This window comes from Alosa pseudoharengus, unplaced genomic scaffold, assembly GCF_046254945.1.
Source record: "Alosa pseudoharengus isolate Yale_2024_CS ecotype anadromous, Long Island Sound unplaced genomic scaffold, YU_APseudo_1.1 YU_APseudo_1.1_scf_24, whole genome shotgun sequence".
Taxonomy (NCBI): domain Eukaryota; kingdom Metazoa; phylum Chordata; class Actinopteri; order Clupeiformes; family Clupeidae; genus Alosa; species Alosa pseudoharengus.
The window spans coordinates 1,226,607-1,249,673 of record NW_027468689.1 but is presented as its reverse complement, the minus strand read 5'-3'; the positions used below and the strand labels follow the sequence as shown (position 1 = coordinate 1,249,673).

Below are 23,067 nucleotides of genomic sequence, written 5' to 3'. Positions count from 1 at the left end.
GTGTGTGTGTGTGTGTGCGTATGTGGGTGTGTGTTCCCTGCATGTCACTTCCTTTAAGTGAAAGAGCAGGAAACTTTTTGACAAGCAAGGCAGAGGACACACCTCCCCTTCCACACAAGTCCCATTCACTAATGCCCAGTAACGACCCCCAACTTTGTTCTAACAAGGCCAAATGTGTGTGTGTGTGTGTGTGTGTGTGTGTGTGTGTGTGTGTGTGTCCTTTTCTGCAGAGTGTTTTTGTCAACACAGCCCATGCCCGTGTGTGCACATTCACTCAAACCCACTGCTTTCATCCACTCCACAGGTGGTGCCATCATTGTGTTTAAATGCACGTGTGTGTGTGTGTGTGTGTGTGTGTGTGTGTGTTTGTATTTCTGCTTCTCACTGGTGTAAGTATGTGGGTACATTTGTGTATTAGTGGTACAGCATGTGGGTATGTTTATGTGGTTGTGTGTTGTTGTGGTGTAGTTTCTGCATGTGTAACTTGTCAGGACTTTTACGGGCTTTTCCCAAATCACGAAAGTAACGTTGACGCAGAGGTATAGTAGCAGATAGTAGCATCCATCAGGCAAGTGTTATTTAAATAAACTCCTGGTGTACCTACAAACTTTTCAATGCCTCGTTTTATGAGTAAAGAACATACTGTAGATTCGTACCATTCAGGGCATTATTAGTGGGGTAATTTACGAGATAAAAGTTGGTTCCATTATGCCTGCAGAAACTCATTACTTTCTGACAGCGCTACTCGACCAGGGATCGACCAAGGGAAAACAGGTTCTGGGAGGGTGTTTGGCTTGGGGTCATGGTGCAAAGGACCCTAGGGTGAAATAACTCCGAACCATCGCTTTAAGTCTGATGTGTGTATCAGTGAGTGAACAGGACCCTCAGGATTGCGAGATGACTACACACTTTAAGGTGTGTGTGTGTGTGTGTGTGTGGATTGCGAGATGACTACACACTCTAAGGTGTGTGTGTGTGTGTGTGTGTGGATTGCGAGATGACTACACACTCTAAGGTGTGTGTGTGTGGATTGCGAGATGACTACACACTCTAAGGTAAGTTGCAAGAGGCCTGTGACCAGATCTGTCAGCCCCTTCCGCATTTAGCAGATAAGAACACACTTCCCACACACTCATTTAGCAGAGTAGAACACACTCTCACACACTCCCACACACTCATTTAGCAGATAAGAACACACTCCCACACACTCATTTAGCAGATAAGAACACACTCTCACACACTCCCACACACTCATTTAGCAGATAAGAACACACTCCCACACACTCATTTAGCAGATAAGAACACACTCTCACACACTCCCACACACTCATTTAGCAGATAAGAACACACTCCCACACACTCATTTAGCAGATAAGAACACACTCTCACACACTCCCACACACTCATTTAGCAGATAAGAACACACTCTCACACACTCCCACACACTCATTTAGCAGATAAGAACACACTCCCACACACTCATTTAGCAGATAAGAACACACTCTCACACACTCCCACACACTCATTTAGCAGATAAGAACACACTCCCACACACTCACTGGCTCAGCTCTGTTAGAGTCTAATGATTACGTTTGCTAATGCTAATGCTAACATAACAACACAGAACTTGATTATGTTTGCTAATGCTAATGCTAACATAACAACACAGAACTTGATTACGTTTGCTAATGCTAATGCTAACATAACAACACAGAACTTGATTACGTTTGCTAATGCTAATGCTAACATAACAACACAGAACTTAATTACGTTTGCTAATGCTAATGCTAACATAACAACACAGCAAAATGCTATATCCTCCATTTTAATGGATTTTCATAAATATATATATTTTTAATGTTGTATTTGTTGTATAATAGTTTCAACGGAACTGTAATTGGGTTATTGTTATTTGATTTATTTTTACTCAGTCAAAACAATGCAACTGCAATTTTATTGATATTATCTGGAATGCACAATTAAATAACATGATTTATTAATGTTTTCAAAAATGGAGATATAGCATTTTGGAACCAAACTCTTCACTTAATTGTAATATGTGACTGATTGTTTTTAGCACACTTGATCATCAACATACTTAATTCTACCATGTTCTGTGTTCTACCATGTTCTATGTTCTACCATGTTCTATGCCTCACATGTTGGCTTTTCCACTGAGTGTGTAGTTCTGTTCTGTTTGGGATTGTCTCCCCCAGCATGCCTTCTTCTTGTCTGTGTGTAGCCTGTAGCCTGACCGCTGTATGATGCTGTGAGAGACACTGCCTGCCTGCCTGCCTGCCCGAGTGAGGAGTGTCCAGCAGCACCCAAGGTGTGGACTTCGCTCAACTGTCACCTGCGTGCTGTGCCATGACAACGACGATATTTGTTTGACTAGATAGAGTCACTTCCTCACACACAACCTCTCACACGCATACTGAGCACTTCCAGCCGTCCCTTCATTTGTGCTTGCGTGTGTGTGTGTGTGTGTGTGTGTGTGTGTGTGTGTGTACATTTGGTGTACATGGTTTACCTGTACTAACCTGACAATAGCCAGATGAATGTCGTTCCGCTTAGCTCCGCCTAGCTGCACATCCATCTGGGACCTCTTCCATTGAGAGTGATTTCTGCAACCGACTTTATGGTTCAGCCAATCAGGACACAGGGCGGGAGTTTCATAGATGTGACATAGCGTAGAAGCGACTGTGAGACTGTTATTAGCGTCACGGGTTGGCTTCGATGTGAGTGGTTGAAGTAGCACAAGTGGCTTATTCAATCATATGCAAGCATTTTTTGATTAGGCCCAGCCTTCTGAAGCAACACTTCAATGGATCGGTTCAAGATGGATGAGTGGAGCTAGGCGGAGCGAAATTCATCTGGCTATTGTCAGGTTATACCTGTACATCTCTTGGTAAATATTTTAGTGTTTGTGGGGCCGGAATATTCATGGTCCGTCCCCTAAAGTCTTCCCCAGGAAGCTGGTTTCAGATGGTCCGTCCTCTAAAGTCTTCCCCAGGAAGCTGGTTTCAGATGGTGGGTTAGATGTATGCTTGTCTGGTCTAGCACCATTTGAAATCAGTGTTCCTGGGGGCAGAAAAGCAGCTGTGACACAGGGGTCATGAAGAGGTCAAGACGGGGTCATTCACAGCTTACACATGGGTCTCACACTCACAAGGACTTGATATAGACAACATATACAATACCATACCCTAAAAATTTACTTTGTTTCATCTTCCATACCATAGAATTACAGATCTCTATGGTACTTCCCACCCAACCAATGCATCTCAGTGACACTGGTTAGATGTTATTGTGTTCCATGCCTGGAGGGCTACTGTATATAGGCCAGGGCCAGAGAGGAATGTGGCAAACTGGGTGCTGACGTATATATTTCATACTGATGGCCGCAGTGAAAGAAAATGTTAGCCTAGCCCGCAAATGAGACCATACGTCACAGACCTGTAATTAATTACTGTGCATGGCCTGCTATGTAAGCATGGCTGCAGCCTTGCATGAGAGAGAACCAACTGCAAGCACAAAATGAACTATAAACAGACACAAAGGTCATTATCTTTTGATGCATGTGTGCTGCCTCATATACTTCCCCATCCAGCATTATACTGCAGGCATTATTTTAGAGTGCAAGGCCATGGGTAACTAGAGGCAACTCACACACACACACACACACAAACACAGACTCATCTCTCGCTCCATCTCCCATCGGGCCACAGTTTCTACCCCACCTAAAGATGACTGATTTCCTTTGGTGTTTAGAGCCAGCAGTGCCTTCTAGCACCATTTGAAATCGGTTATGATGACGGGGATCCAAGCTACTGTGCCACAAGAACAAACAGGGACTTCACAGCCACAACTATAAACACGTTTCACCATTACTTTAACATACTGTTACCATTACACAACTATAAACACGTTTCACCATTACTTTAACATACTGTTACCATTACACAACTATAAACACGTTTCACCATTACTTTAACATACTGTTACCATTACACAACTATAAACACGTTTCACCATTACTTTAACATACTGTTACCATTACACAACTAACACGTACGGCTGCCATAGACTCCAATTACTACAGTAACATGTACGGCTCCCATAGACTCCAATTACTACATTAACATGTACGGCTCCCATAGACTCCAATTACTACATTAACACGTACGGCTGCCATAGACTCCAATTACTACATTAACATGTACGGCTCCCATAGACTCCAATTACTACATTAACACGTACGGCTGCCATAGACTCCAATTACAGAGTTACTGTACCATGCAGACGTCATAGCTACAACACAACTATAACATCAGCTATTACAGAAAATTGTATAAGAATGATTGTGATGTCTCTCTTTCTCTCTTTCTCTCTCTCTGTATATATATATATATATATATATATATAATCTTTCTCTCCCTCTCTCTCACTGGCTTTTGGTTCGTCTGTCCATCTGTGTTTGATTTACCAAATAAAACATTTTCAAATATAAAATATTTCTCTTCATTCCCTTCATTCCTTTGTCGGCTCTGCATTCAGAATGCCAACCCTGCCATCTAGTGTCACTTTGTTGCAACTACATCGATAACACATCAGCTCCACCCAAATGTACTGTAACCTGACCCACTTGAACTACTAAGGCATGCTGTTAAGTGGCTTAGTATCTTTTTTTTTTTCCAGTTGATGGGTTCAGTACTTTCTGACACCATCTCATTAAATTCCTGGAAACAAATGTCAAAAGGGTGTGTGATGTGATGGCCTGTGGTTTGTAGGGAAGGACTGTGCCAAAGAAGAGCAGTGAACTCGGCCTGAACTGTGTTGAATTGAAGAGTGTACCACCACCACGGAGTGTACCACCACCACGGAGGCCCAGTCAGCAGAAAGTACGGAGCTTTTTATCTCCTCAGAGAAGAACATAGCAGCCACACCTGGCGCACAGTCCTACTCATGACCTTTGTATGTGTATTCATGTGGTTGTGCATGCAAACCCATGCATGTGTACCTGTGTGTGTGTGTGTGTGTGTGTGAGAGAGAGAGAGAGAGAAATAGAGAGAGAAAGATCGACCTTTGATTATGTGTGTCTGATGACTCAACAATTGGACTCAACATCAGACTTAGCACAGACAGTGATATATAGAGGTCAGTGTTTGCAAGTGGATGTATTGAGGAGTAGCAGTTTATAGTTTTTTTTGGACTGTAATTCTCTGATGTGTTGAGGAATGCCACTCCAGACTCTGGTAGCCGTGTTGGACCTCTGGCCAAAGCCGTCGTTGTATGAGGGCACTGGGTGGAGGGCCGTGGAGACTGACCTAGTGACACTTGAGGCATGTTATGTGACACGCACTTGAGGCATGTTATGTGACACGCACTTGAGGCATGTTATGTGACAGGCACTTGAGGCATGTTATGTGACACGCACTTGAGGCATGTTATGTGACACGCACTTGAGGCATGTTATGTGACACGCACTTGAGGCATGTTATGTGTTGGTAAGAGAGAGATGAGTGTTTGTGAGGTGCTGTGTTGGAGTTGAAAATAAGAAATAGCATGACTGTAGATAACATTTTGAAAGGACAGAGCATGTGATTGAGTGAGTGCAGTGCAGTGGTGTGTCCATTTGGGAAGATTAATGTTCAGTGCTCTTCAACACTGAAGAGTCTTGCAGCCTCCAATATACCTGGAGGCTGACCTACATATCCAGGGGTGGCCATTTGTAATAGCTTGTGAAAACGGGTCAAGATTCTTCCAGAAGTAAAAGACTTTTAATGGGTAAATAGGGATGGGGGGGGGGGGGGTATGAAGGCCAGCCAATCCATCAAATGGGAAAGGACACGATGGCAAAAAGGCAACAATGAATTTCATTTGATTTAGATTTACACATTTGAAGGGCTCTTTTATGATTCATTTGCCTTGTCATCATTGTGAATAAATAGTGAGCCCACTTAGTGCTGAATGAAGTGAGTTCACTGAGGCCCTACTGAGACAGCAGTCTTCATTGTGTGGTCAGATTTTGGAATCATGAGTCGTGGGTGGGCTGTGTGGTGCCAAGGTCAAGTGCTGCCTTAGGGAAGTTGGATGATGTCACAATGGTTTCACAGTAACTGTCACAGTCACAGAAATATGGTGAATGAGTGATGCAACACTGGCGTTATTAATGGTGAATTCTGACTCTAGATCAGTCAGCTTTCTCTATCTGACGAACAGAAGAAAACAGCAGTATGGCAAAAAAGTAAGTCTGTCCCACACATATAACCATCAAGCATATGAAAAGTGCCATCATGACCTGTTATAACCGTGATGATGCACTCTTACTGTGAAACCTTATAGAGCCTGTGGCAGCTTACAGAGCAGATGTGTCCTTCACTTGCTTAATCCATTTCTAATTAGCAACCGAGTTATTACACTGTTAATGGACTATGTTCTGTAAACACAGACTTCAAGTGTCTGTCATTGAGGCGGTTTAAGATTTGAGAAATGTAGTAATTGTTCGGTTGTTTCTGTGGGCCCCAGAATTTGTCTGTTTGCTTTCCTCAGAATGATTTGACAAATAATGAATGAGTTGTCTTGATGAGACTAAGCAACACTTTTGTTGTAGCAAAGCTGTGGGGAGCACATTCTATCAGCCTGTCAGCAAAGATGAGGTCATTAGTCCGCTCGCCAAAGAGATCTACCGAAGGGCAAAAGGTAGGTCACCAGACGGTCACCATGGCTACAGACAAGCTTTTCTTCTCTGTGGATTGTGCTAGTCCTGACAAGTTCAAATTGATGTGAAGAAAGAAAGTCATGATTGCAGCTCTGTGGAGATTCGCGGCAGGCGAAGTGGACTTTTCTGAAAGGGTCACTACAGGGTTGCCAACAGGCTGTCTTGATGTGACATGGTGCACTCTGACTCAAACCAGCATCACATGCACTTGTGCACATAGAACAAGTCAGAAGACTGAATTAGTCTCCTAAATGTAAACTATCTTACCCAAAATAATTGGCAAGAGTGATTGTCATCTTATGAATAAAGTTTGAGTTCTGATTGAGTGTTTCACAGAAATGAATGTTTATAACAGTTTTAGATTCTCAGGAGATCTGGAACATCCTGAGGGCTGAGTCTGAATCAAAGCTTGCTCAGCTGCCAATGTCTTCACTTCTCAAGGTTTGGCTCTCTTAAATCACATCAGATGGTACATACCTCTAAAGCAGTGGTCCCCAAACTTTCTCCTCAGAAGGCCAGCTCACTATGCCTGGCTCTAAGAGAGGACCAGAGACTCGGAGTATTTCAGTAACCGTAAATAGCTTAGTGCTGTGAACAACAGCAGTATACCTTAGTTCAATTTAATCAGTTATATTTAATCATAGGCTATTGCTATTTAATACCATTGTTAGCTGTGTTTATTTTATATTGCCATCATGCCATAACAATATAAAATGTAGATCGACATGGAAATAGCTCAAATGAAATCATACTAATTTATTCAAAATGTGTTAACTCTTTCTTTGCATACACAGCTCAAGTTGTAAACAAGCAATATCCTACAAATAATTTAAAGTTCTTAAACTATGAGAGTTTTATGAAGTGCTGGAAAAAACATCTGGGTAACACTTTATTTTAAGGTTCACATGTTAGACACTAATATATATCTAATTAATTAGTGACTTGTAAGGCATGTGTTAGGCAACATTAATTAGGCGTGTATTCCCTACTAAATGGGGTATATGAGGGGGGTATAGTTTGACGATGTCGTACTCCTGTGCGGGCCTGATGCTATACCACAGACATGGGGTATATATTTTTCATGGGGCAGCCGTAACCAGAGGGTTGCCAGTTCAAACCCCGACCAGTAGGCACGGCTGAAGTGCCCTTGAGCAAGGCACCTAACCCCTCACTGCTCCCCGAGTGCCGCTGTTGTTGCAGGCAGCTCACTGCACCGGGATTAGTGTGTGCTTCACCTCACTGTGTGCTGAGTGTGTTTCACGGATTGGGATAAATGCAGGGACCAAATTTCCCTCACAGGATCAAAAGAGTATATATACTCATACTTATACATGTTGGGGGGGCCACCCAAAATGAGGTGGCGGGCCATAGTTTGGGGACCACTGCTCTAAAGAAAAATGACAAAAAAAGAAATGTAAACACACACTATACACACACACTAGGGCTGCACGATATTAGGAAAACATGCGATATGCGATACCATTATTGAGTACTGCGATAACGATATAATTTGCGATATTTAAATATACTGCTCAATAAAGGTTTTCCACACATATTTTGAAACCTTCCACCCTTTTCTCCATTCTCAAACTACATTCACAGAATGTCTGACAGTTCTTGCAAAATAAAACACTCGCCTCAAAAGTTTTACTTGTGCTCAGAACCAAACAGTGACAGAGTGATTCAGTGTATGATTGAAGTGTTCCCTTAATTTTTTTGAGCAGTATATTTAATGTTTTTTTTTTCATTCTGCTTGCTGCAAACATACACTGTAGGGTTGGGGGGGGGGGGGGGGGGGTAAATGTATAATTACAGAAATAAATGTATAATTTTTAAATAATATAAAATATCATGTAGCCTATATGGCCTGATGAAAGTGGACAGCTAAGAGACCTACTGACTAGGCTATCGAAGTTGTGTGGAAGATCTGCTCCTAATCCTCATAAAAGACGGGTGGACAGCCAATCTGAACACTTGTGCACCAACCAGCGGAATATTCCACATTGCCAGCCTTCGATGGGCCTAGCAAAGAAGCTAGGCCTACTTAAGCTATATCGCGGCAATCATCTCAGTCTGTAACCTCATACAGTATGCTGCGCATCCCACGTTATTAGGCTACCGGCATGCCGACTATGAGGGCAGCGGAAAGTGAAAGTAATTGGGCTGCAATCGCACAGTCCAGAAGTAGGTTAAACAACTTTTACAAATAACGAATCCTGATTACCTCTGTGCTGCTGTCTGGGGCTTTTGCTAAATGCAAATCATGAAATACAAGCCTTACAGACAGTGAAAGACAACTTCTGATATAACGATAACGAAAGAAATTGTTTATTTTAACACGGTGGAGAAGGACGCATTTGCGCTGTGTTTGTAACACGTCATCCTTCATAAAACCAAAATATTCCCATATAACAGACGTGCTTTTCCTTTTAGTCACTAATTCCTCTTCACCCAAGTGTAGCCTACCTCGCTCGACTCACTATCTTCAGCCATCACGACTTAGCTCCCGCTTTAACACCTAAAACACCACACACCTAAACTGGTAGGGGACGGGCTTCTTGGGCTGCATGACCGCATCAGTTTGGTAAAATATGTTGACATTCAGAATGTGAATACACCATAGACTGTATGGAATGCGCACGGCACAGAAAATGTATCGAATTTATCGAAAATTAAGTAATCTTTGCGGTATGTCCATCGCAAGTGTTGATATCGCGATAACGATAGATTTTAGATATATCGTGCAGCCCTAACACACACACACACACACACACACTCACACACACACACACATACACACACACACACTCACACACACACACACACACACACACACACACACACACTCGCACTCACGCACACACACACACACACACACACACACACACACACACACACACACACACACACACACACACACACATGTACTCACACACACACACACACACACACACACACACACACACACACGTACGCACACACACACACACACACACACACACACACACACACACACACACACATGTACTCTCACACACACACACACACACACACACACACACACACACATGTACTCACACACACACACACACACACACACATGTACTCACACACACACACACACACACACACATGTACTCACACACACACACACACACACACATGTACTCACACTCACACACACACACACACATGTACTCACACTCACACACACACACACACATGTACTCACACACACACACACACATGTACTCACACTCACACACACACACACACATGTACTCACACACACACACACACATGTACTCACACACACACACACACACACACACACACACACACACACATGTACTCACACACACTTTCTCTTTCTCACTTCTTTCTTCACACTTTCTCAACATTTTCCTGAAATGTCTCTCTTTTCCTCTCTTCTCCTCTGTTCCTTTCCGATCCCCTTTTCCTCTCCTCTTCTGTTCTCCTCTGATCCCCTTTTCCTCTCCTCTTCTGTTCTCCTCTGATCCCCTTTTCCTCTCTTCTCCTCTGTTCCTCTCTGATCCCCCTTTCCTCTCCTCTTCTGTTCTCCTCTGATCCCCTTTTCCTCTCTTCTCCTCTGTTCCTCTCTGATCCCCTCTTCCTCTCCTCTTCTGTTCTCCTCTGATCCCCTTTTCCTCTCTTCTCCTCTGTTCCTCTCTGATCCCCTTTTCCTCTCCTCTTCTGTTCTCCTCTGATCCCCTTTTCCTCTCTTCTCCTCTGTTCCTCTCTGATCCCCTCTTCTCTGTTCTCTTCTGATCCTCTCTTTTCCTCTCTTCTCCTCTGTTCCTCTCTGATCCCCTCTTCTCCTTTCTTCTTCTCTGTTCCTCTCTGATCCCCTCTTCTCCTCTCTTCTTCTCTGTTCCTCTCTGATCCCTCTTCTCCTCTCTTCTCCCTCCCCTCCCTCCCTCTCGTGTGCAGTTGCTGGATGAGCAGCAGGAGTGTAAGCTCATGGCGGAGGAGAAGGACCGCACCGTGCTTCAGAGGTGTCGGGTCATGCTCATGTACAAAGCATCTCAGTTCCACCACGACCGCACCACCTTGCTGATCACCAACAACCCACTGCAGACCGCTGATGACCCTACTGGACCCAGCAGCCCCACTAGATACCTGCACCCCGACACCATCCCCATAGCCCAGGTGACCGTCCCGCTAGATACCTGCACCCCGACACTGACCATCCCACTAGATACCTGCACCCCGACACCATCCCCATAGCCCAGGTGACCGTCCCGCTAGATACCTGCACCCCGACACTGACCATCCCGCTAGATACCTGCACCCCGACACTGACCATCCCACTAGATACCTGCACCCCGACACCATCCCCATAGCCCAGGTGGTCCCGCTACATACCTGCACCCCGACACTGACCATCCCGCTACATACCTGCACCCCGACACTGACCATCCCGCTAGATACCTGCACCCCGACACTGACCATCCCGCTAGATACCTGCACCTGCACCCCGACACTGACCGTCCCGCTAGATACCTGCACCCCGACACTGACCATCCCGCTAGATACCTGCACCTGCACCCCGACACTGACCATCCCGCTAGATACCTGCACCCCGACACTAACCTTCCCGCTAGATACCTGCACCCCGACACTGACCATCCCGCTAGATACCTGCACCCCGACACTCTCCCCATAGCCCAGGTGACCGTCATCAACTTACAGGATCAATCGGACTGAGCGACTCGCCAAACCTACAGTATTGCTCTACTCAGCGTTCTGAACGTTGTGGGTTGACATCTGAGGCCTCTATTAGAGCCACGCCCACATAGTGTGCCGAGTGAACGACAGAGAGAGAGACAAACAGTGCTGCAGTGATCAGCTGCCAACACCTCCTGAGAGAAGTAGAGATGTGCTGATATGAGATGCACTCAGAGATTTCCCCCTCTACTCTAACACCATTCCTCAGGGTTTCTTTAGAGCACTCAGAGATATCCCCCTCTACTCTAACACTATTCCTCAGGGTTAGAGCACTCAGAGATATCCCCCTCTACTCTAACACTATTCCTCAGGGTTAGAGCACTCAGAGATTTCCCCCTCTACTCTAACACCATTCCTCAGGGTTTCTTTAGAGTCATAAATCTGAACCAAAGCACAATAGTCTGAGAGATGCACTCCAGGATATAGCTCACTGTCTACACGAAAAAAGACTCAATCTGAAACATTTTTGTTGTTTTGGTACATGAACAGCTGTCTCTGAACTGTTTACCTAATAATGATGTAAACATCCTCTGATAAAATCTGAAGGTTAAGCATTTTAACCCTTGTTGTCATAGCATTTTCATTTGATATGTTATCTTTGAGTACAGACCAAACTATAAGTAAACATATTGTCAAACCTTTGGACCGCACTGAATACGTGGCCTACTGGTTAGCGCTTCGGACTTGTAACCGGAGGGTTGTCGGTTCGAACCCCGACCAGTAGGCACGGCTGAAGTGCCCTTGAGCAAGGCACCTAACCCCTCACTGCTCCCCGAGTGCCGCTGTTGTTGCAGGCAGCTCACTGCGCCGGGATTAGTGTGTGCTTCACCTCACTGTGTGCTGAGTGTGTTTCACTGGACTATATTGCCCTTCTATGCTTTTATTTGTTATTATTGTTTGGTTTTGTTTATGTAAAGCACATTGAATGACCTCTGTGTATGAAATGCGCTATATAAATAAACTTGACTTGACTAATTCACGGATTGGGATAAATGCAGAGACCAAATTTCCCTCACGGGATCAAAAGAGTATATACTTAAACTTAATATGATGTAATTACACCTTCTCACCAGAGGGAGGCTACAGATGGGATCAGTTCTTGCAAACAGCCTCCTCTGAAACGTACTGCAACATCTCATTCTACAAGACAGGAAAAAGCTAAGACGGGCGGGTATATTGTTCAGCGCATTTTGTCAAATTATTTCTGCAAAAATGTGTAATGATAGAAAATAAGAAAACTCTTACTTGTTGTTTTTAAACATGTGAAAAGTCAGGCATGATTAGGGAAAGTTGTTTTTTGGAAGGAGAGACCACTGTCTGAAGATGCTAATATATGGACTGCAATTCTGTTTTGCAGTATGTCAACAGGTACTGTTAGTGCCTCCACACACAAGTCTGACACTGGGACAAACATGTGTGACCCCCATTTGGGACATCTAGGTAGGTAGGTACAGTATGGTAAAAAGTTTACAAATAAAATCAGTGCATTGGAGAAATCATTAGTCCTGTCTCAGCTAAGGATAGGTTTATTGACACTTCAGGAATTTAGCCTTAGGTCACAGCAATGTTAACTGCTACCCAAAAATCTTACTTCTAATCCACCACAGATTTTGGCACAGACCGTAGCAGTGTCAAAAGTAGGACCAGTCTTTCAAAGGAGCCATTGACTATCTCATCTCTAATGGAGAACACCACAATAGTGACCGCGCCTGGTCAAGGAGCTTTCCGACACGGCCAGACCACATTCTGGAATGTGGAGAGTAGCTGAGTCTCCACAATGAGAGATTGCAACCCTGACCTTTTGTCTGTCAAAATGTGTTACTAACATCAATAAATATTTTATCCTGATTTATCAAGATGTTGTTTTTTTTGTTGAAATAGAAAAAAAAAGCATAACTTGGATAGATATATATGAATTGGAAAAATAGCCTACATATAACATGAATAACAGATTGATTGATTTGATTGCCAAGGCCTAGAAATAATTTGGACATATAAGTAACTCTTCTGAAACAAACTTTTCCTCCATAAAACATATCACAGAGAGCGATGAACTGCCTTTAGGGGTGGAAATTGTCAGAGGACATGGGCAAACATGAATGCAAGATAACAGACTTCCACACCCAAGTTTGACCTGAAAGTTCATTGCTTTTGTTATCGGGTGTATTAACTCCGCCCATAAATTCTGGTCTCTGAGCAACCATCGCCCGAGGTCTTTTCTCATTGGTCATTACAATGTTTCCGCCATATTCAAACTTCCGTCCGCATCAGTTTGAATTTTGCCCACTGCACTGTCTATTGTTATATGTAGTCAAAATTCGGCTATATTTATAATTTTAGTCTCCCTATAGGTTTCGTTTTACTTTGAATTTTGTCCAACATTTCAATGGAGGAAACCACTGAGCCGCAGGTCGAGATTCCAGAGCTGAGTAAACTGCCGAAAAGGAGAGGAAACTCCAAGAAAAGAAACTCGACAGTCTTGGACACAGAAACGTCCCCCGAGATCAATAACAATGCGAAACGGTGAGGAGGGGGACTTTGAAGTAACTTAATGTTACATAGGTGGGACTGGTGTAATGTGTGCATTGTGTTAGATTTGAACACATCGATGGCGTTTTACCTTGTTGCATTATGTAATGGAAATGTAGGACTAACGTCAAATTGCTGTAACGTTAATTGCTCAGCGAAGATAACGTGAGATTTTAATAACGTTACCACACTAACGTTAGCTAAGTTAGCAATGCTAACACATTTCGCAAAGTCCACCAGCATAACGTTAGCTTGTTGTGGGAATGTTATCATAGCTACCCTGTGGAGCTAACGTTGGCTAATTTTATCGATGTGTTAGCCTGTGGGTTTAAGTTGATTATAGCGGCAACGTTAGCGTTATCTGTAGCAAACAACGATATATTTTACCATTGATGTTAATGTTATGTGGAGTTTTGTTATATCGCAATGATTACATCTTAAAACATAAACCCATAATCATCGACACCATGCAAATGTCGACGAATTGACCATTCAAGCACGGTGTCTAAGAAATTGATTATTAGGGCCTACTATTCAATCAATACTGCTAGCGGACTAATTAACTGTAAATGTTAAGTGTTCCAACCTTCTTGGCCGCGTGCATAGAGAAATACAGCAACGTTAACCTAAACGTATTGGGACATCAACCAGAAATACACTTTTGTCCAGCTATGTTATCAGTTACCGCACAGTGGCGCTGCAGACCGACGACGAGCGCTTGTGTATGCGGTTTGAGCAACCGTTTGCAAAGATGAATCTGAGATGCATCATGTGAGTAGAGACGTGATGCTAAAGTGCACTTTGCTCCGTCTTGACAGTATCAGGACCGTAAAGAGGACCCAACCCCCCCCCCCCCCACACACACACACACACACACACACACACACACACACACACATACCCCATCCCGCAGTCCCATGTGCATATCTGTCCTACATTGCCTTCATAGTAATTGATCTACATACAAATATATAAATAGTTCAGTTGTCCTCTTTGCTATTAGCCTGGGAAATTTGGGATTTGCTCTGCATGTCCGTCTGGCCAAGAGGTCATTGAAGCCCATTTCCAATGTCCCTAAAACACGGCATGCAAATACAATAGCTAATCAGCTAATAATGGACGTGTATCTCTTTGGAATTGAGTAAACAACTGGATTTAAAACATTAGCTTACAAGATTGCTACACTTCGGTAAGAGTTTAATGCACCAATTTACATTTAATTTTACTGCTAGTTACGCCCCTGCTGGAAGTCCTAAGTCAATGAACCTTTTCCAGACCCACTCAATTCCAACTGAGAAGGTCTTGCTGCTAACCAGGCTACTTTGCTGTGGGAGATATGGAGAGACAGATATTTCAGAGGTTTAATGCATGCACAAGGCCTGATGTCATGCTAACGTCCAACATCCAGCTCAATTCTTTTGGACCCCCCACCAAGTTGCTCTATATTATTGATAGAGGAGCAGCTGACCTTTGAAAGCTCATAGACAAGCTGACACATGCAAAATTTGAGCGTTATGTATGTATGAAATGTTCCAGAAAAACATAAGGGTCAAAGAGACTCCCAACATGAGGTCAAGGGCAAAGGATAATGTGGTGTTATTTTGAGCAGGAAAATAATATGTTTGGGTTTTTGTTGGCAGCAAATGCCATTTTCCCTCCCTGTACTGGCTTTCCATGGCCCATGCCAATATTCTGCCCGTTGGTCTGACCTGGGTGGCGTGGGGCGTGGGAGCTTTTTGGGAGCCTTTTGGGACACACACGTTGTGTATGCTCTGCCACTGGCGTTCACCCTGAGTGCTTTGATTGGGCTGGTCGTTGACAACGGGTCAACGGTCAAAAAGGAATATTTGAGCCGTTCAAATCACTACTGATTGTAAAAGACAAGTCAACATTGAGGTTATGGCAATGTAAGACGACCAGTTTGAAAAGTAAAGTATTGTTTGTTGGAATGTGCCCGTTTTGAGTGGATACCAGCAAAGACGAGTATCAGGCTCCTTTGGCTCTGTGTCCAGCAGTGAGGCCTTTTTTCTACAGATGACACTGAATTGTTTGGCCTTCTCACTGCCTCAGTGTGCTTACGTGTGGTGCGTTCTGCGTTAGGAACGATGCATTAACTTCAGCGACTGACCGGAAGATAAAGTAGGTCAAGTATGATTCTAAAGTTAGGTCCTTTTTTGTGTGTTTGCTACACACAAATAGACCACTGGCTATTGGTTTGGTTAATGAAATGAGAGAAAATGAGGCTTCTAAATTCCAAATTCTAAATTAGGCCATGGTTTCCTACTTGTGAGTCATACGCATACATATGAAAAAGATTTACGGGAGCTCTAAAATTGTGAAAAATCTTGGTTTTTCAGTGGAACCAGTGTTGGAATCTTTGGATGAGGCATACTCTTCCAAAGTGATTTCCCACTTATGCAAACGGATGCATACGGAAACGAAAGAGAAAGTTGAGTTTTGCGCTTACGGGAACAGTTGTCTGCGTGTGGCAACAGGACTAGGACGCCTCTGTTGGGTGGGTACTCGTGGCTCAGAATGGCAAGACTCTCCAAATGAATCCTCACTGAGTAGTATTTATGTGTAACATAACTATTTTTAGGGGACACAACTCAAAAGGGACACAACTCAAAGACAAAGCTGGGCAAACGAAGGCGCTCGTCCCCATGATCACCTGGGGTGATCAAGCCTAGTGCATGCAGGGCGTCCCCATGATCACCTGGGGTGATCAAGCCTAGTGCTTGAGAAGCACAGCACTCCTGATTGACTCTGAAGCTCACCAATCAGAAGTTCTGTGCTTCTTGCGTACTATCACTAATCAGAAGTTCTGTGCTTCTTGCGTACTATCACTAATCAGAAGTTCTGTGCTTCTTGCGCATAGAGTGTGCAAGTGACTTCCGTTTTACTTCCGCTACAAGGGACGGGAGTTAATGGAGAGATAACAATTATTTTTTGGTCCAGTTTGAATTGTGCCACGAATTTCACATATGATGTGTGTGAATTTAAAAGATAATTTTTCACGTCGTTGTTCGATAGACTTCAAAAGTTATGTTGGTTTTGTACGAATCCGCTCAGTGGACTACATCTCTCGTCTCGAACGATGTACGTCACCAACGTAATGAAACGATAAGATTAGAAGCTAGCTGATAGCTGTTAACGGTTGCATCTTGCTGCCTGCTGTCACTTAACAGTATGTAATGTACAGTCTATGGACGAATACAACTTACCTGATGTGTTTAATCCTCTGACTCATGGTATTTTCATCGGCAAGGAAAGCCCAATTAAGACCTGTTGCTGGTATGCTTGTACAATCTAGTGTGGCTGTGAATGAGCTAACGTCACTAGCGCGACTGATGGGTTTGTAGTCGTTGGAATTACGATCTTTCACAATGTTGTAATTCAATAGTTACGAAACAAACTGCAAATGTCTTTACATGAAAAATTGTCTTTAAAATTGACAAACATCATATGGGTAATTCAAGGCACAAGTCAACCGGGACCAGAAAATAATTTATTTTTCGCCATAGACTGGCGTTCAAAATTTTTTGAAAGATAGGTCCCATGGAGGCAAGTGGAAGTGGCGCCACTGGCACACTCTATTACACATTCACTAATCAGAAGTTCTGTGCTTCTTGCGCACTGCAGAAGTTGCATTGTCAAGGAGGATGAGATGAATAGCAAAGTCATACATTTGACAAGATTAACTGTGCACAATTGTTTGTAGCTTCAACGATTAGATAATTGCATTGGTTCATATTGCAATGGCAATAATTGTGCAGCCCTCGTACATTGTTCATTGCAGGGAAAGTTGTGATATTTAAAGCTGTAGTGTTCAGAATCAGCTTTATTGGCCAGGTTTGCGTACACAAACAAGGAAGCAGCTTTATTGGCCAGGTTTGCGTACACAAACAAGGAAGCAGCTTTATTGGCCAGGTTTGCGTACACAAACAAGGAAGCAGCTTTATTGGCCAGGTTTGCGTACACAAACAAGGAATTTGACTCGGGTTAATCTTTGCTCGCAAGTACAACATTCACTTAACATATAAGGATAAACAAATAAAAACATGAAAGGAGAAAAAAGAATAAAAACAGAACAGTAAGAATAGAATGAAGGCAGTAGAATATGTCTATGTATGAGAATAAATACAGCATGTACATTTGCAGTTGCAAATAAATAAATAGACACTATGGTGGTATAGGGTAGTGCAGTTGCAAATAAATAAATAGACACTATGGTGGTATAGGGTAGTGCAGTTGCCAGCAGGGGGGGGTGCTGAGGATGATCGCTTCCTTGTTGTCCCTGTCAAGGGTGCCATGGTCGTGGACCCCTCAACAGACACAAGCAAGATGCAATATACAGTTGAAAGGGTGGGGGTAGTGCAATATCAGTATAGACTGAGGTTTAAGATTAAAAATAAATATAGTGCAAGGCAGTTCAGTGCAATGATAATGTAATGTACTAATAACACTATTGTAACTAAGGTTGAAGTACACATGAGGTAGATGAGCATTCTTGAACACACTCTCACAGTTGTCTGGGACATGAGTCTTTTAGGAGGAAACCTTACAACTGTTGGGTTGTGTGTGATTGGGAAGTTGACTGTGTTTCAGCGTTTGAGTGCTTCCGTACCTATGAGCCAAAAGAGAGAATGAGCCTGAGGGTAGCAGGTAGGTGGTTGGTTTCGTCATTCCTGAGGGTAGCAGGTAGGTGGTTGGTTTCGTCACTCCAGACTTGATTCCCAGCATGTCTCTGTAGGGCAGTACACCCTGGGGTGTGGGGGGTTATTCCTGTACAAAGATACCCTGGGGTGTGGGGGGGTTACTCCTGGAGCTTCTCCGGATGCTCATTTGAATACCTGACTCGCCCAGATGCAAATACACACACACACACACACAAGAATGTCACACTATTTACACAACTATGTTGTCTGACAGCTGAATGACATGGGAAGCTATGTGCTTGTGTCTGTGTGTGGTGGGAACGCTATGTCAGGTGATTGCTTGGAAATATGTGGTTTGGCTCTAGGCTGCACTCCTGAACTGAAAGCTATTTTCGCGCACTGAACACACCTTAACACATATCCTGAACACAATACACATTGCACTCAGAGTGTATTGTACTGAACACGATACACATTGCACTCAGAGTGTATTGTACTGAACACACCTTAACACATATCACATACGCACACACACGGACACACACAGACACACAAGCACACACAGCCTAGGGCCATCTAGCATAATCTCTGAAACTACACATTTGAGCTTATGCACTTCTATTGAATACATTGCACACCTCATGTATTTGCACAACTCTTCCGATTCTAGATAGAGATAGATATATAGATAGATAGATAGATAGATACTTTATTGAAGGTGCCAGTGTTTCCCACAGAATTGGATTCAATTTGTGGCGGTAGCTGACTTGGACCGCCACAGATTAGTCAATGTATGGGAAACACTGGGTGCTCAAGGGAGTGAGTGTCATGGTGAAGGTGCAAAAAGTAGTCCAACCATAGTCCTAGGAACTCAAATTGCAACATTTCACTGTATTTGCATCCACTATGGTTTCGGTTGTAGGTGTGTTTTTTGTTGTTTTCGCTATAGGTGTTTTTTATCATGTTTTAGTTTAATATACTTAATTGCATGTGTTCAGTTTCTGAACAAGGCTGGTTTAGCCAATGGAGAGCATTTGGATGAATACTGAATGAAACCAGCTTCCTAGCCTGAGGTGGATGTAAGATGTTCAGGGTAGGATGGTTCCCCCCAGGAGTAGGGTTGACAATGAGAACACACCCGCTTGCCACTGAGTGAATGAGCACATGTGTACTCTCGTCTCATCTCAAGTTTTGCTCTCTCTATCATTTCAGGTGCTTGAGTGTGAACAGGGGGAAAGGAGAGGCACTTGTACGTGGGGGGGGGGGGGGGGTGAAGGATTAAGCACAGTGCGTTATTTATCCTGCACCTATAGTATAGTCCTAGCTGTCCAGCTCCGGTGCCTGTATGGGTCAGTTTATGTAGCGTCCTAGCTGTTCAGCTCCGGTGCCTGTATGGGTCAGTTTGCCTGCAGGTCCTCGCAGGTGTAGCTTACTGCAGGTTGTTCAGCTCCGGGGCCTGTATGGGTCAGTTTGCCTGCAGGTCCTCGCAGGTGTAGCTTACTGCAGGTTGTTCTGGCTCCTGGCCTGGGCACTAAGGCCAGGGGCCCTCTCAAGCCGCACCTTTGACCACCTCCACTTGACACGCAAGCACACACTCACACACCTGTGCTAAGGAAGGAAGGATGGTTTGAGAATTGCTCACAAATATATTTTCCTCCGACACCCACAAACGCACTCTTCCAATTCTAGGAAGTCAAATTGCAACATTTCACTGTATTTGCATCCACTATGGTTTCGGTTGTAGGTGTTGCTCACTGCTGTGGGATTATCTTAATATGCATTACTGTTATTAATTACCTAATCAAAGATTATTCTATGGAGTTGATTATTAAGAGCAATTATCATTAACACTGTTTTCCTCTCTCTCTTTCTCTCTTTCTCTCTCTCTCTCTCTCTCTCTCTCTCTCTCTCTCTCAGGCCTCCTCTCAGAAGAGGTAGCTCTTTTACCTTCTTGACCCCAAGCTCTCAATGGGACTTCAGTCTGGTGAGTCATGCGTCATGATTTGCTCCCCTGCAATAAGATAGTGTGTGTGTGTGCATGCCTCCAGACGATGGGTAGCAGACAGGATAAGTTTAATCGAAGCAAGATGCTGCGTTTCTTTCTATTGTGTGTGTGTGTGTTAGAAGTCATTTTGTGTGTGTGGGTTTTGAATGCTTATGTTGGATAAAGTTGTGTGTTTTTTTAGGAGAGTGTGTGTGTAGTACTTGGATAAGCTACTTCCTGTGGTAACCTGGCCATTGCGGCTGCTCTGTGTCACAGGTTAAGTGACCGCAGCACTTGCCCCAAGCTCACATGGAGAGACGCATGCAAAGCCCCAAAACCCAAACAGCTTAATGTGCCAGAGTTTTCCTTTGGCTTAAAAACCCTCCTGACAGAGGAAGAATTGTGCCCTCACGTTGCACCAAATCAGCCTGGCCTCTTAAACAGTACTAGGGTTGCATGAAACATAGGATGGGTCTCTCACACACACACGGGCATCTCTTGCTCTGACGTCTGTGTTAGTGGAGCTTTGCATACCACAGGTCACTCTTGACGCACTGATCAGGCAGAGTGACCCCAGCACCCAACTCCTCTGGTCTCTCTGTCTGCTTGTCCCCCATCCCCCCCCATCCCCCTTCTTTTTTCCCTCTCTTTCTCTGCCATCCCTTTTAGTAAGGTCCCACCTTTGAAGGTTTTACAATATCTTATTAGCATAGATTTTAAGAAACATATTTAAGTTTCTATAACACACAATGCTCTGGCCATTAAATAGCCTTAGTTGCAGAAATGGCCTTAAATTAAACAAACAAACTCTGCCATCCCTTCTTAATCTCTTTAACTCTCTCTCTCTATCTCTCTCTCTCTATCTCTCTTTCATTTATTATTTCCTTTGTCTTCCTTTCCTCCTCCTGTCTTCTACTCTGTGTCTCTCTCTTGGAGTCTCACTGAAGATGCAGTACAATATTGGCAAAGTGGAAATGATTAAATAATTAAATAATTCTACATATAATAATAGTGCATAAAATGGCTTTCCAGTTCTCTCTCTCTCTCTCTCTCATTAGATCAGCATCAGTGTAATGAGTGCCTTTCATTCCTCTCTGATGTCCTAACTGCTGTTTACTGTAAATGCTTTGTGCTGATTGGAACCAGAGCTCCATTTCTGCATCGCGCTCACTCACACATGCACAGGCAGGCACTGGCACAAAGCATTCCTGCACTGATGAACTGGATGAAACCCCATCTCCCTACGTCGCTATCGGCCTCGTCGGAGGGGAGAGAGAGAGAGAGAGGTAGAGCAGGGAGGAGATGGAGACGCTTCATCTTGTGCCAAATGCCCTCTGAAGTTTACCTCTGTGCCCAGTAAACACACACACACACACAATGCACACTAGTTGACGTCATTTATTGCACATTCAAATTAGATGCCCTTTGTTGCGCACACCTTTGAAAATTCCCTTACAATTAGTGGCCTCCACAAAGTAATGTTAGCATGGGATACGTGTGTGTGTGTGTTGGAGAAGGAGGTTAGATGTGTGGAATAAGCATGCACGATTATGGAAAAACTGAACATTTTTCAGCACAAGTGTGTGTGTGTGTGTGTGTGTATGCAGGTGTAAGACTGGGAGAGTGGATCACATGTCATGGGAAGTTGTCTAAGACAAAGCTCTTGCCTTATAGCAAATTACACAGATATTCTGTGTAAAGGCCATGTGATGTGTGTGTTCTCTGATGCTGTTGCTATAGCTTGCGGGCTAAGAAAGCATTGTGGTGCACTGCTCAGAGTGTGTCACTTCACCAAACTGATTGACACACACACTTCTGAGCACTGGCATGGACAATAGACCACAGTGACTCATGTGCCTGCATGTACACCAGAAAAGGCCCCACCTGTTCTTTTGCCTGAATGTGACTCAAAGAACCACACAACGCCAGTGCTTCTGCACTTTAGTTATATAACGCCACTGTATTGCTGTATTGGTACTCGAAACCTCTCGGTATTTAGTTGTGCCTGTACTGGGGGAATGTACTTTCTTCTGATCTCATCAGAATCTGGCCTGTCAATCAGTCAACACTTATACTTATGTTTATACTTATACTTATGTTTACCATTTCTGCTGTAAGTGCATGTTGTGTGTGATGTCTGTATGCTACTGAGACCCTTGAATTTCCCCATGGGGATCAATAAAGTATCTATCTATCTATCTATCTATCACTTCAACTCCACTGATGTTTTAGTATGCTGATTGGCTACGATGATCCCTCCAATCAGAACCCTGAGTAATTGACCTCTCCAGAATAAGTCCCGCCTCCGTAACTTCCGTATCCATCCAACTTCCGGGCGTGGATTGTCTATGAGAAATAACATGGCGTTTCGAAATATCATACCAGTAAAACATCTGTAGGTAGCGAAGTTGAAAAAGCTGGTGGGC

At 43.7% G+C, this 23,067-nt stretch overlaps 1 protein-coding gene and 1 long non-coding RNA gene across 3 annotated transcripts in view; both read left to right on the top strand.

Annotated features, from left to right (window-relative positions):
* LOC143142086 (uncharacterized) overlaps positions 1-1,803 on the top strand; it is a 74,192-nt gene extending 72,389 nt beyond the window's left edge. For both annotated transcript variants that reach the window (XR_012990893.1, XR_012990894.1), the window contains exon 4: positions 305-1,803. This is a non-coding gene — a long non-coding RNA (uncharacterized LOC143142086). The remainder of the gene's footprint in view (positions 1-304) is intronic.
* An 11,935-nt stretch (positions 1,804-13,738) lies between these two features.
* Positions 13,739-23,067, top strand: part of net1 (neuroepithelial cell transforming 1) — a 33,139-nt gene continuing 23,810 nt past the window's right edge. The window contains exons 1-2 of the mRNA XM_076302761.1: positions 13,739-13,993; positions 20,575-20,641. Of these exons, the coding sequence (XP_076158876.1) occupies positions 13,857-13,993; positions 20,575-20,641 (204 nt within the window). The 5' untranslated portion in view covers positions 13,739-13,856. The remainder of the gene's footprint in view (positions 13,994-20,574; positions 20,642-23,067) is intronic.